This window comes from Hipposideros armiger, unplaced genomic scaffold (genome assembly GCF_001890085.2).
Source record: "Hipposideros armiger isolate ML-2016 unplaced genomic scaffold, ASM189008v1 scaffold_609, whole genome shotgun sequence".
Classification (NCBI taxonomy): Eukaryota; Metazoa; Chordata; class Mammalia; order Chiroptera; family Hipposideridae; genus Hipposideros; species Hipposideros armiger.
In genome coordinates this window covers 434708-445945 of record NW_017731959.1, presented here as the reverse complement: position 1 = coordinate 445945, position 11238 = coordinate 434708, and the positions used below count along the sequence as shown (strand labels likewise).

General features: G+C 50.0%; 3 protein-coding genes across 5 annotated transcripts in view; all 3 read right to left on the bottom strand.

The window, feature by feature from the left end:
• The window catches only part of LOC109372057 (B-cell receptor CD22-like), a 26950-nt gene extending 22077 nt beyond the window's left edge, over window positions 1-4873 (bottom strand). The window contains exons 1-3 of the mRNA XM_019624926.1: window positions 4614-4873; window positions 4367-4445; window positions 4070-4194 (exon numbers count right to left, since the gene is read on the bottom strand). Coding sequence (XP_019480471.1) covers window positions 4070-4194; window positions 4367-4445; window positions 4614-4732 — 323 coding nt within the window. The 5' untranslated portion in view covers window positions 4733-4873. The remainder of the gene's footprint in view (window positions 1-4069; window positions 4195-4366; window positions 4446-4613) is intronic.
• The window catches only part of CD22 (CD22 molecule), a 28696-nt gene extending 18488 nt beyond the window's left edge, over window positions 1-10208 (bottom strand). The window contains exons 1-5 of one of the 3 annotated variants that reach the window (XM_019624887.1): window positions 10126-10208; window positions 3783-3864; window positions 3105-3160; window positions 2483-2857; window positions 436-741 (exon numbers count right to left, since the gene is read on the bottom strand). In XM_019624887.1, the coding sequence (XP_019480432.1) occupies window positions 436-741; window positions 2483-2857; window positions 3105-3138 (715 nt within the window). In that variant the 5' untranslated portion in view covers window positions 3139-3160; window positions 3783-3864; window positions 10126-10208. Of the gene's footprint in view, window positions 1-435; window positions 742-2482; window positions 2858-3104; window positions 3161-3782; window positions 3909-9696; window positions 9746-10125 lie in introns of those variants that run through there. The other 2 variants (XM_019624890.1, XM_019624889.1) reach the window with 2 other exon arrangements.
• On the bottom strand, window positions 7019-8728 carry FFAR1 (free fatty acid receptor 1). Its single transcript, XM_019624897.1, has one exon. It carries the CDS (start codon window positions 7940-7942, stop codon window positions 7040-7042), a length of 903 nt encoding a protein of 300 aa, XP_019480442.1. The 5' UTR covers window positions 7943-8728; the 3' UTR covers window positions 7019-7039.
• Window positions 10209-11238: the final 1030 nt, after the last annotated feature.

Below are 11238 nucleotides of genomic sequence, written 5' to 3'. Positions count from 1 at the left end.
CTCACCGCTGTCTCCCCAGCAGCCATAACAAGGCCTGGCACGTGGTAGGTTCTCAATAAGTATCTATTGACTGAATGAATGAGGCACAAATAACGATGTGAAAAACTTCTTCCCCTTGTTCCCCCAAAGGGGAACAAAAATACCTAACCAGATGATCCCCAAATCATGTCATGGCTTGAGGATAGATTAAAGTATTTTATTCTGTTAGACCAAAGCAAATGCTAAGATGAATCTGTTTCCTGACACACCAGGGCTGACAACAGGGATGGTGGAGGAGGAAACACAGCTTTGCCTGAACCTTTTCCAGCTATGGGGACCCATAAACTGATTATGTTTCCTTCCGTTGGAGGCTCCTGCTGCCCTGGGTGCTCTGAGAGGTTGGGGAAAAGGGGACAAGTCCCTCGTCCTTCCCACAGGAGCACTGGGGAGACTTACGCTTCACATCCAGCTGCACCGTTTCCTGAGAGAGTAGCCCCCCTGCTGTGTCATTCCAGAGCTGGCAGGTCAGATTCTTGCCATGGTTTTCCCACAGTGGCTTGAATGTGAGCTTGCTCTGGGTGTAGACAGCCATGGTGGTCAGGGAAGTTGAGGTAACAGAGGTCTGTTGAGGTGACCCATCCAGGAACCAATTCAATTTGATCTCGTACCCAGGGCAGGAGAAATTCAGCAAGCAGGTCACACTGACTTCCTCGGACTCCTGGATTTCTGGAGGGAGCTGAATGCGGGGAGGAGGAGCCGTCTCTGCAAAAAAGTAGGGACCATGCTGGCAGCCTGAGAGTCTGAGGACCACTGTGCCCTAGCTTCTTACACCTGGCTTTAGACGCTCTGCCCTAAATAAACCCTCAGGAGCACCTTGCCACTCCATCCAGGCCTTCTTTTCTCTGCTCTGAACCACTTTTTTTTTTAAAGAAATGTTTGTTTGTTTTTTTAATTTTGTGGGGGAACAGGGTGTTTTTCCAGGACCCATCAGCTCCAAGTCAAGTAGTTGTTTCAACCTAATTGTGGAGGGCGCAGCTCAGTGGCCCGTGTGGGGATCAAACCAGCAACCTTGGTGTTATGAGCACTGCGCTCTAACCAACTGAGCTAACTGGCTGTCCGCCCCCTCCCCTCTTTTTTTTAATTGACTCACCCAACTAAACACCCTAGGTCTAGGCTGTTCACAATATATTATAAAACATTATATCAAATTTAAGTAACTTTTAAAAAAAGGAATATAAGTAAATCTCGTGCAAAATCTTCTCACCTCTACGTTTTAAATGTTTTCCATGTTCTCTTACAGTTCTTATTCCTGTGTACACACGTGTCACAGTTTAATTACAGTGGCCTCTCTAATCGACCCGACATAGTATCATCCACCCACTTACTGTTATCTAAATAACATATATGCATTATTGCCTCACTCAAAAGCCTTCAGTGGCTTTAATGGTCAGTCATGCAAGAATCAGGCAAATCTGTAATCGAATCCCAGATTCTCTACTTAAAACTGTGTGATTTGAGGAAAGTGTCTCAGTTTTCTTCACTATAAAATGGGAATCTTAATACATAACTTGAAGAGTTATTATGAAAAGTAGTGACACTTATCAGTGCTCAAAGAAGGGACAATGAGAGTATATCCATAGTCTATCTTAGAGTTTGCAAATAGGTGACTTTAGTACCTCCGCTCTTACAACCCACAGCCCACCACAAACTTTTGCTAATTGGTGGCCTGTTCTGAACCACTTTTGCTCAGCTGAAGCTCGTGAGTGCTGAGCCTCCTTAGGAATTCTATTTCAGATTTGTACTTATTTTATTCTCACTCCCAAATGTTTGCTTTCTAAATGTTTTCAAGATCACCCTCCCCACCACCCCTAAGTGAATTTCACCAGTTTAGTTCAACATGCATTTCTTAGCTTTGATGACAAGCCTGTGTTATTTAATGGTCTCACTATTGGAGCCTATTAAACATTCATTTAGGGGGTTCCTTTAGTAGAGCAGGCCTGTGGGCAGCCAATCCCAGCTCTCTCAGGGCTGGGCTACCCTCAGATTGCAGGGTCTGAAGCCACCTCTCTCAGCCCAAACATAGGGCTGCCTAGAACCACCCACTGAAGAAAGAGACTATGGAATGGAGTGAACACACTACCTGGGGTGGAGGCCCCAGACCTGTGTTTGATCCACCCCTTACACATGTGCCATTTCGACTTGAAGGGCCAATTAGAATTAATCACCAACTGTAACACATTGTGAGACTTCACTTGAAAATCTAGAGTTTTGTCTTCTCTTGAAAAATCAGGTAACCTGGAACCCAGGTTCCAGAATGGGCAGGAGCTGAGTGGCAGGTGGGATGCTTGAGGAGGGAAAAAGGCTCATGCACAAGTTGGCCACAGCCCATTGTCTTGTGCTGCTCGAGCCACTCACTGGCACCCCGTACCTGGCCTCTGCAGGCAACCTGGAGTCAGCGTTTCCCACTTCCCTCCTTGCCCGTGCCCATCCCCCAGAGCCTTACTGGAGACGTTGAGGACTATTTTCTCCATCCATTTGTCATCTTCTGATGTCATCCTCAGCCCCAGCTGACCGCTGTCTTGAGCTTGCACAGGGTGGATAGATAGGGTGCAGTCGGAGTTGCGGTTTCCCAGAAATTTTATCCTTTCCTGAACATGAGACTCCCCCGTCTTTGTCTTCTGGTAGAAGATTGGCCCCGTATAGTCCTTGTTATTTTCGTCATACGTATAATTGTGGTACACAGTGAGGTTCTCCATTAAATCTTTACTCCCTGGGATTTTGTAGCTGCAGGGAATCCAGATGCAGGCTCCCTCCCAGGCGTAGAGGGTGTCGGGGTGCTTGAAGTTCCACTTGTTTGAGTCAGAGAAAGCCAAGTATTCTGGAACGCAACACAGTGATCAAAAAGCATTGAAGGGCATGGACAGCTTTCAAAGGAATAAAGAATCCCCTCTGAAGATAGAGGGAGAGACACAAAGAGACAAAGACACAAAGACAGAAGCATATATACACGTGTCCACTGCCTGTCCTGACCCTACCCCACTTTTCCTCTCCTCTGCCCCAGCTCCTCTCCTCCAGTTCCACAGTCATCCCAGAACCCAAGTGCCAACCCAGGCCACAGTCCTTACCTAGGAGCAGGAGTGAGGGGCCGAGGAGATGCATGGTATTGTGTCTAGGCGGGAGCCTGGAGCAGGAAGAGTTTGTCCTTGAGTTATCTGGTCGCTTAACTCTTCCAGGTGTCTTTTCTTGCTCACCCACTGAGCTCTGACCCTTTTTCCCTGATCCCGGGAGGCCCATGTCTGGTTGCATGGTGGGATGTGGAATTCTGGAAGCACATAGGGCTTCCTCTGGCTATGCCATTACTCTCTCATTAGCTTGAGAACCCTGTTGGTCTAGCCTCTCTCTCTTCCCAGCACCCCTTTCTTTCTTCATTCATCCATCCATCCATCCATCCATCCATCCATCCATCCATCCATCCTTGTATAAACTTCCTGCCCAGCTCTCAGGCTTTGAGCAGCACCAGACAACTGAATGCCTTGAATACCAGGCACTGGGTAACTTAGAGCTGACCTTGGGGCAACTAATGAAGGGTTTTACATAGGAGAGAGACATGGCCAAACTTTGATTTTAAAGACCGGGAAAAAAATAACTTTAAAACCAATAATTAAGTATGATACCAGGAGAGCATTTAGAGGGGTCTGGTAGGACTTAGGAGAATGTGGTCCAAGGGTCCCTCTCAGATGCCCCCATGGGCTGGGTAGGGAACATAAATCAACCAGGTGGGTACAAGTGTTCATGGGTCATACCTTGTGTAAAGGCGATGACTATCTCAGTTCCAGCCGATTATTGCCAAGTGGAAATGTGGGCTCAACATTTCCTGATCTCCCACTGTTTTAAGAGAAGTAAGAAGCCAGATTGTCATGTGAAATGTCCTGCTTTACAAGAGAAACAAACTTGGTGAGGGTCAAACAAAACCTGTGTGTGGACTAGAGGCAGTCCAAGGCCCATCAATGTGCAGCCCTCCCCCCCNATAAGGTTTTCCTCCCGTCGCCCTCCCATGATGCAGGTGTCACCCTCCCGGTACCCTCAGTACCCAATTCTTGGTGTGTCAGTATTTCCAACAGGAAAGCGCAAGGTAGCGTAGCTGATGGTGTCTTCTATCACTGGATTGTAGCAGCCCAGGGTGTGGGGGCCTTCAGCAAGGGGGGCCCTTGGAACCTGGGAGAGAGACAAGGTTTCAGCTTTCATCCCTCCCTTCCCCACCCTGGTTCCCTTCCCGTGACCTCTGACACCCCAGGCCTCCCCACAGTGCTCTTTATCAACCCTGCTTCACTTTGTTCTTTGGTTGGCTTCAAGGTCTGCACTGCACGTCAGCTTTCTCTCATCCTACCTTTTTATTCCTCACAAAGAAGCTCTGCCCACTGGAATTCTCTTGAAGCTCCTCCTGCTGGCTCTGAATCCTCCTCCAGCTAAGAGATAAAGACCTGCTCAGTGAGGATCAAGGGAATGGGAACTGGAGCCTGTGCAATGGGCAGGCTGGGGCCTACAGGACCCAGTAACTGGAGGCACTTCCTGAAATGGGTGAGGGAGAGCTGAGAAGGAGGAGGTGGAGGAGGGGGGCAGTGGGAGGAGCTCACCTTCGCTGAAGCTTGACTCCCCAGAATGCCACCAGGAGGACAACCAGGCAGAGCACCACGCCTAGGGCCACTCGCTTGCTGATGGTCGCTGCGCTATCTGATGGAGAAAGAAGGACCATCAGTCGATTGACACTGCCTCAATCAGATACCAGCCCACTCTGCCCTGAGGCATTTATTTGCCTTGTGGGGTCCTCCACTTCTCTCTACAGAACCCTGTGCTTTTTTGCCTGCATGATTTCTGCACCTGTGAGGACGTGATACAGAGAAAGAGGAAGAAGCCAGTCCCTGTCCCCTGGACCTGCTGCTATTTAGGGAGAAAGAGCTAGCTCTTTCTCACAAGAGCTCCTGCTTGTGAGACACACACGGAGCATGCAACCCTCATAAATGGGTGCAGTTTTGCCATACTATCAGAACTTCAAATCACTGTGCTTTGACCAGCAATTCCATGTAGGAATTTATCCTACAACTCTCCTTGCAGAGTGCCCTGAGCAAGAGACTGCACGTGCCTTGAGGAGGGCACTGGGTAGATAAGTTTTGCAGCATTCATACCCAGGAGTACAACGCAGCCCTTAGGAAAAGAGGCAGGTCTCCAGGGTGTCTGCTAAGTGGAGACCCAGGGAACATGTTTCTATACAATAAGTTACACTTCCAAATAACACACTTAGGCTATTTCCCTTTAGTGTTCAGCTTTGCAAGCGATGATCCTCTAAATTTAAAACCATGGCTCCAATCATAAATCTGAAAAATGTATAATACGTAAATTAAATATCTTCCCTGTGTGTCCAGGCTCTATAGAGTGTCGGTGCACACTCTCCAAGTGGTATTAGCACATGGAAAAAAAGAAAGTTCAAGGCGAAGTGTGAGCCCTGCCACCATTTGCATAACAAAGAAGAGTGTGTAGGCATAGATGTATAGATACATGTTGTGCACGGACAGAATTCTCTGGAAGGAGACGTAAACGGCTGCCAACAGTGAAGGCCTTGAGGGAAGGGGTAGAGTTCTCAGGGAGCACTAAAGGAGAAGTAGCTCTCTTTCCACTATTTACCTTTTCATGCTGTTTTAATTTTTTTACCATGTACTTGTATAGTTTTTAAAAAAAAAATCTCAGAAGATAAAAATAAGGGTGAGACAGAGAGAGAGAAAGAGGGAGCCAGTAGGGACTCCCTCTTTGTCTGAGAGGGAGTCCTCCTGGAGAGTCAGGAGAGATTGGGTGGGGAGGAGAGAAGGCCGGTGAGCTGCGCGGGGCAGAGGTGTGCCTTCGAGCACACAGGCTGGCCTGGCCTGGCAGGACTGAGAGGGCGGAAGTAGGGAAGAAGGGGTAGGTGGTCTGGNTATGCTTTCATTTATATGAAATGTCCAGAACAGGCAAATTTATAGAGACAGAAAGTAGATTACTGATTGCCTGAGGACTGGGAGTAGAAATGGGATTAACTGTAAATGAGCCTGAGGAATCTTACTGGGGTGATGAAAATGTTCTAAATTGGATTATAGTGACCATTGCATACCTCAGTAAATTTACTAAAAATCATTGAATTAATTGTACATGGGCGAATTTTATGATACATAAATTTTATCTCAAATAAGCTGCTACAATTAATGTTTAATTGTAAAAATTAGAATAAGATGTTGCTTCCTCTGGATGGAGCCCGCCCCATGCCAGGCACATGGCTTGGGGAGCAAAACACAGGCTAGAATTGAGTCAGTGTTTACCCTTCTGCCTGACACCCTTATGCAGTGAACAGCCTACCCATTTGCACAGGAGCTGCGTGACTAAATCAAAGGGTTGTGTGAGGATGAAATAAGACAACAGTTGTAAAGCACTTGGCATGGTGACTGTCACGTATTAGTGACTCTGTATTTGTTTGTGACTATTTCTGGTGTTGCTAGTATTTTCCCTCCCCCTGCTGAAGCATTTTTTTCCTCCCAACTTCCTGTTCACAGTTCTAATGCTGCCCCCTTGTGAGTTCCAAGTGGTATCACGGTGTCATTCTTTTGCGTCCTGCCTCCTCTCTCATGCAGAAATTCAAGTGTTCTCTCCTAGGAAATGACTTTGGAGTACCATCCCCCAAAGTGTGCCAGCAGAGCGGCAGTTCCTCTAGACTAGAAGCAAACTTCCCTCCTCCTTCCCCACAGTAAAAGGCCTCTGCCTGTAGCCCACTGGCCGATGACGGGCAGGTAAGGACCAAGGAGATGAGAGAGAGGTGGAGAGTCATGCTGCTGTGTGCAGTCAAGCTTACCTTTGTCCTGTGACCCAGCTCCTGGCCTCCATTCTTTTCTCCGACCGGGGTGCAGTCTTGCCAGACTCAATTCTTCCCATAAGTGGCTCCAGGCAAGGCTACTCAGCAGTTTATTTGGAGCAGCCCCCAGGGGCCTGGAGAAGCAGCTGGCCTCTCCTGCTGCATGTCCCTTCCCCCCAGGAGTGGCCACTACTTCTGGGATGTGCCCCCTTTTGTTCTTGCCACACAGGATGTCCCTCGGCCCGGCCCCACTCCCAAGTAGCCAGTCACCAATGGGTTGAGCACCACGCTCCAAGCACCTGTGAGCAGCCCCAGCTTCCGCCAGCGACCTCCCATGTCTGGGTACAGGAAGCCAGCCACATTGGAGGCATTGTAGGGTCCCAAGCAGAACAGCAGTGTGAGCAGAGCCCCGCCAGCCACCCAGGCTGCTCTTAGCTTTCGTCTGTGGCTCAGGCCTGAGCTGGCCAATGCCCGGAGGCAACCCGCATAGCAGAAAGCTGTGATGATCAGGGGCAGAAAGAAGAGCAGGAGAGAGAGGCTGAGGCGAGCAGGGCCCGCTGAGGCTGGGTCCCAGGCCTCCAGGCAGACGGGAGAGCCGTTCACCGGCGTGTTGATGCCGAGGGAGCTGGTGGTATTGTCCATCCAGCCTCCCGGAGCCTCCAGCCCAAAGACCAGCCCCAGGTGACAGAGGACAAGGGCCCATATGGCCACACACACACCCCAGGAATAGCAGGGCCTCCGGGCAGCTTGGTAGCCCAAGGGGAAGGCAGCCCCTAAGTAGCGGCCAACACTCAGGGCGGCCAGGAAGCCACCACCAGCATAGAGCGGAGCAAAGTGGACCAGGGCAAAGGCGGGACAGAGCGGGGCCGGCAGGGGCCAGGCTCCCGCAGCCAGGGCCTCCACCGCCTTCAGGGGCAGGGAGGCTGCCAGCAGGAGGTCGGAGCAGCCCAGGTGGAGGGCATAGACAAGGCTGGGGGTGAGGCGGAGCCGGGCGTGGGCCACGGCGCCCCCGATGGCCAGGGCGTTGAGCGGGAAGCCCAGCGTAAAGGCGGCCACATAGAGGGCAAAGGAGAGCTGCGGCGGCAGGTCCATGGGGCCTAGTGGCTTCCTCAGCTCCTGTGCTAGCGTGGGCCTGGGGAGGGGAGCTCCTGCAGTCACAAACTGGTTTCAGCTCTGCTCAGGGTATTTGCAGCCATCTGGAGACAGAGGCCCATAGAGGGAGGTAGCAGCCAGTTAGCACTGGAGCCTGGATTAGAAGAGAGACTGCTACCTCTCAGTCCCCTGCTTGCTTCCCGAGGTATCACCTCTTAAAATGAAGAGCGTGATCACAGAGTAACAGGAGAAGATAGAACAAAAGCGTGCAGGTCCCAGGACAGAAAGGGCCACTTGATTTCTGAGACTCTGGGAAGAGAAGGGGTAGAGAGAATTCAAAACAGAGTTAGGCTCCACAGTATGTGTTTTTCTTAAGACAAGAAGTTAGATTTCTGCTTTCATTCCCCACCTCCCAATCCCCTGGAAAGAGAAGGGTCTGCTCCCCTAAGTGGAGAGCCTACCCAGCAGTGGAGGGTTGGTGGCAATTCCTAGCCAAGGGAAAGAGAAGTTGGGGTTTGGGTAGGGTGGAGGTCGTGGCAAAGAGCGGGCGAAGGGGGTCCCCAAGGGAGAGCCCAAGAGAAGCCAGGTCCTGTCGTGTCACTAGGAATGAACTTAGCCGATTTCAGGGGCACCCTAAACAGGGGAACTGGGCTTCTGGGGAATAATTATTGGTGGAGAGAGGAGCCACAGGGAGAGGGACTCACCTCTTGGTGCTGCCAGATGTCTCTGAGGGAGGGTGGGTTGAGGGAGAGTGCCCGGAATGGGCAGAGAGCCGGAAGCGAGAGAAGGGCGGGGTGGCAGGGTCATTAGCCCAAGGTACTAGCAGCCTGGGTGAGCAGCTAATNTCTCTCTCTCTCTCTCAGCATAGAGCTGCCCCAAAGCCTTACTAGACTTTTACAAAGTTACATTTACATAGAGTTAAATTTAAGTCCCCATTTGCATGGCTGTGCCCTCAGTGACAGTCCCCCGGGAGCCAGGCAGGATGTGTCTACAGAGTGTGTCTCCGGTCTCAGCACAGACACAGCCTGTCCCACCTGCCCAGTCAACATTTCCCACGCATGGCATCGCATCGCCGTCCCCTCTCCCCCCATGCCCCCACTGGCTGTTTATCTCCTCAGGCTGTGTAGCCCCTGCCAAAGGCTGTTAGGTATCCAGTATCCGATATGCAGAAAGCTAAGCTGCTTGCTGAACGCAGGAAGGGGTCTGTCCCCAGGAGTAGTGGCTGTGCTGGCCTGGCCCAGGCCAAAAAGTGGGGGTGAGGGTTCTGAACTAAGGCAGACTCTCCCGGCAGAGCGGACACCAGCTCTTCAGGTGCTAACAGTGTTACACACAAAAAAGTCTTCGAGGTCACATCCATTTGAGAGAAGCTAGGTTAAAAAGAAGTTAAATAAAAGTCTTTATTGCAGGTCTTTCCAAACCCTTTAATCAACTGTGTGTGCATCATACATCTCCCAACATGGAGATTTGAGTATGGTACATTGCCCACACTTCTTCAGCCATGGGAACTGTTTTATGTTTTCCATGAAAAACATGGCTGGGTTGCAGGGTCTGTGTTCCGAGGGATTCATTTTGAATCCCCTTTGGGTTTCCACAAGGGCTGTGATAAGGGCCAGATTCCATGCCCGTGGCAAAGACTAGCCTCCAATATCTGGGCATTATGCCCCCTCTGCCAACAGCCACTCATTGGAAACTGCCTTAAGAACTCCAGGATGAGTGGGAGAGTACAGCTTCTCAGAGGAGGGCAGCCTGCTTACCCTAAGGAACGCCAAGCAGTCTCTGAGTCACAAGAAGTGGACTCCAGGCCTGGAATTGAAAGGCTGCTGAGGCACAGTGGAGTGTGGAGGCTGAAGACAGCACTCATTAGGCACGAAGGCTCAAAACAAGCGACCGCTGTCCAGTCCTGTGGTCTGCTCAACACAGGCCTGTTTAGGGCCTTGCAGAATCTCAGAGGTGGCCTGTGTGAGTCCATTCTTCCATCCTGGGCATCCAGTGACCCACCCAGCTCTCAGAAGACTTGCTGAGCCCGGCAGGAATGCTCAAAGACAGGGCTCGACGACATGTGGTAAGACGAGAGAGAGGGAGGGGGTCCCCACTGTGCTTTTAGCCCCAAGACCTGTGCCTGGCACATGGCAGCTGCTCCATACTTGCTTGTTGGATGCAAAAGAAAACAAAAGAGTCTTTACCTGTTTCCTGATGTCTTCCCTCTTCAGAGACCCTGGCAGCATCTGAGGGTGGAAGCAGAAGCACAGCGAAGTCTCTAGTGACTGATTTTCACCCTCCTTGGCCACACCCCCTGCCTCTCTGGCTATGAGGGTGACCCAGGAGCATGATGATCTGGGGTTAAGGGGAAAGAGGCAACAAAGGGGATGTGGTTTGGACTCAGATCGGAAGGAACACTCAAGTATCCATGGCCAGTTTTTTGTTTCAGTGTATGGAGTTTCTACATCAGATGAATTTCAGAGCTGGCTCTTCCACAACTTCCCCTCTATCCAGCTCTCAGGAAATGCTAAGGACTCAATACAAACAGATTAGAAGGGCCAACCTAATGAGAAAGAGGCAAGTCAACTTGAAAGTATTTGTCATTTAGTGACACTATCCAATTAATTATTCTCATTCCCATGACTTTCCCTCCATAAGCTTGAAAGGTAGGGAATCTAATCACTGACATTGAGGCTTCAGCCGCAGGAAGGAAAAAGATGACTTCTGTGAAGTGTTATTGAATGGGTAAGTCTTGAAACTAAAACCTCACCACTTTTTTTTTTTTTAAGATTTTTATTAGGGAGTTGGGGGAAGGGGAACAGACAAGTTGCTGTCCTTTTGTTCTTCAGTCTAGTTGTGGAGGATGTCGCTTCCCTGGCCCAAGTTGAGCTGTTGTTCAGCATCTTAGCTGTAGAGGGCAGTGTCACTGGCCCTCATATGTGGGATCCGAACCGGGCCCTCTGACATCCCAAGGCAGCTTTTAACTAACGTGCCACTCGGCCGGCCCTGCTCCATATACTCTTTGTCCTCCAGTTTACTCACAATATACAGTACTAGGAAGACAATGCAAATGCTTATAATTCCACTCATCACTCTCTTCATTAGCAGCCACAGTTTGTAAGTGTGTTGCTCATAGCCTTTATGTAGAAGTTCTGAGACCCATATCTTTCTGCATTTTACTTTCTGAGGAAATTGTTTGGACATCTTTCTGCTTGCAGCTTAAAAGAAAAGGACTGTGAAAAGATATTAGCGAGCCAATTTAAACCATTGCAAGGGATGGAGACAATTACTGGTACTTCAATCAAGTGGGAGGCATT

Excerpts from the sequence above, each read along its gene's own strand:
- FFAR1 (XM_019624897.1), bottom strand. The coding sequence starts at position 7,942 with ATGGACCTGCCGCCGCAGCTCTCCTTTGCCCTCTATGTGGCCGCCTTT.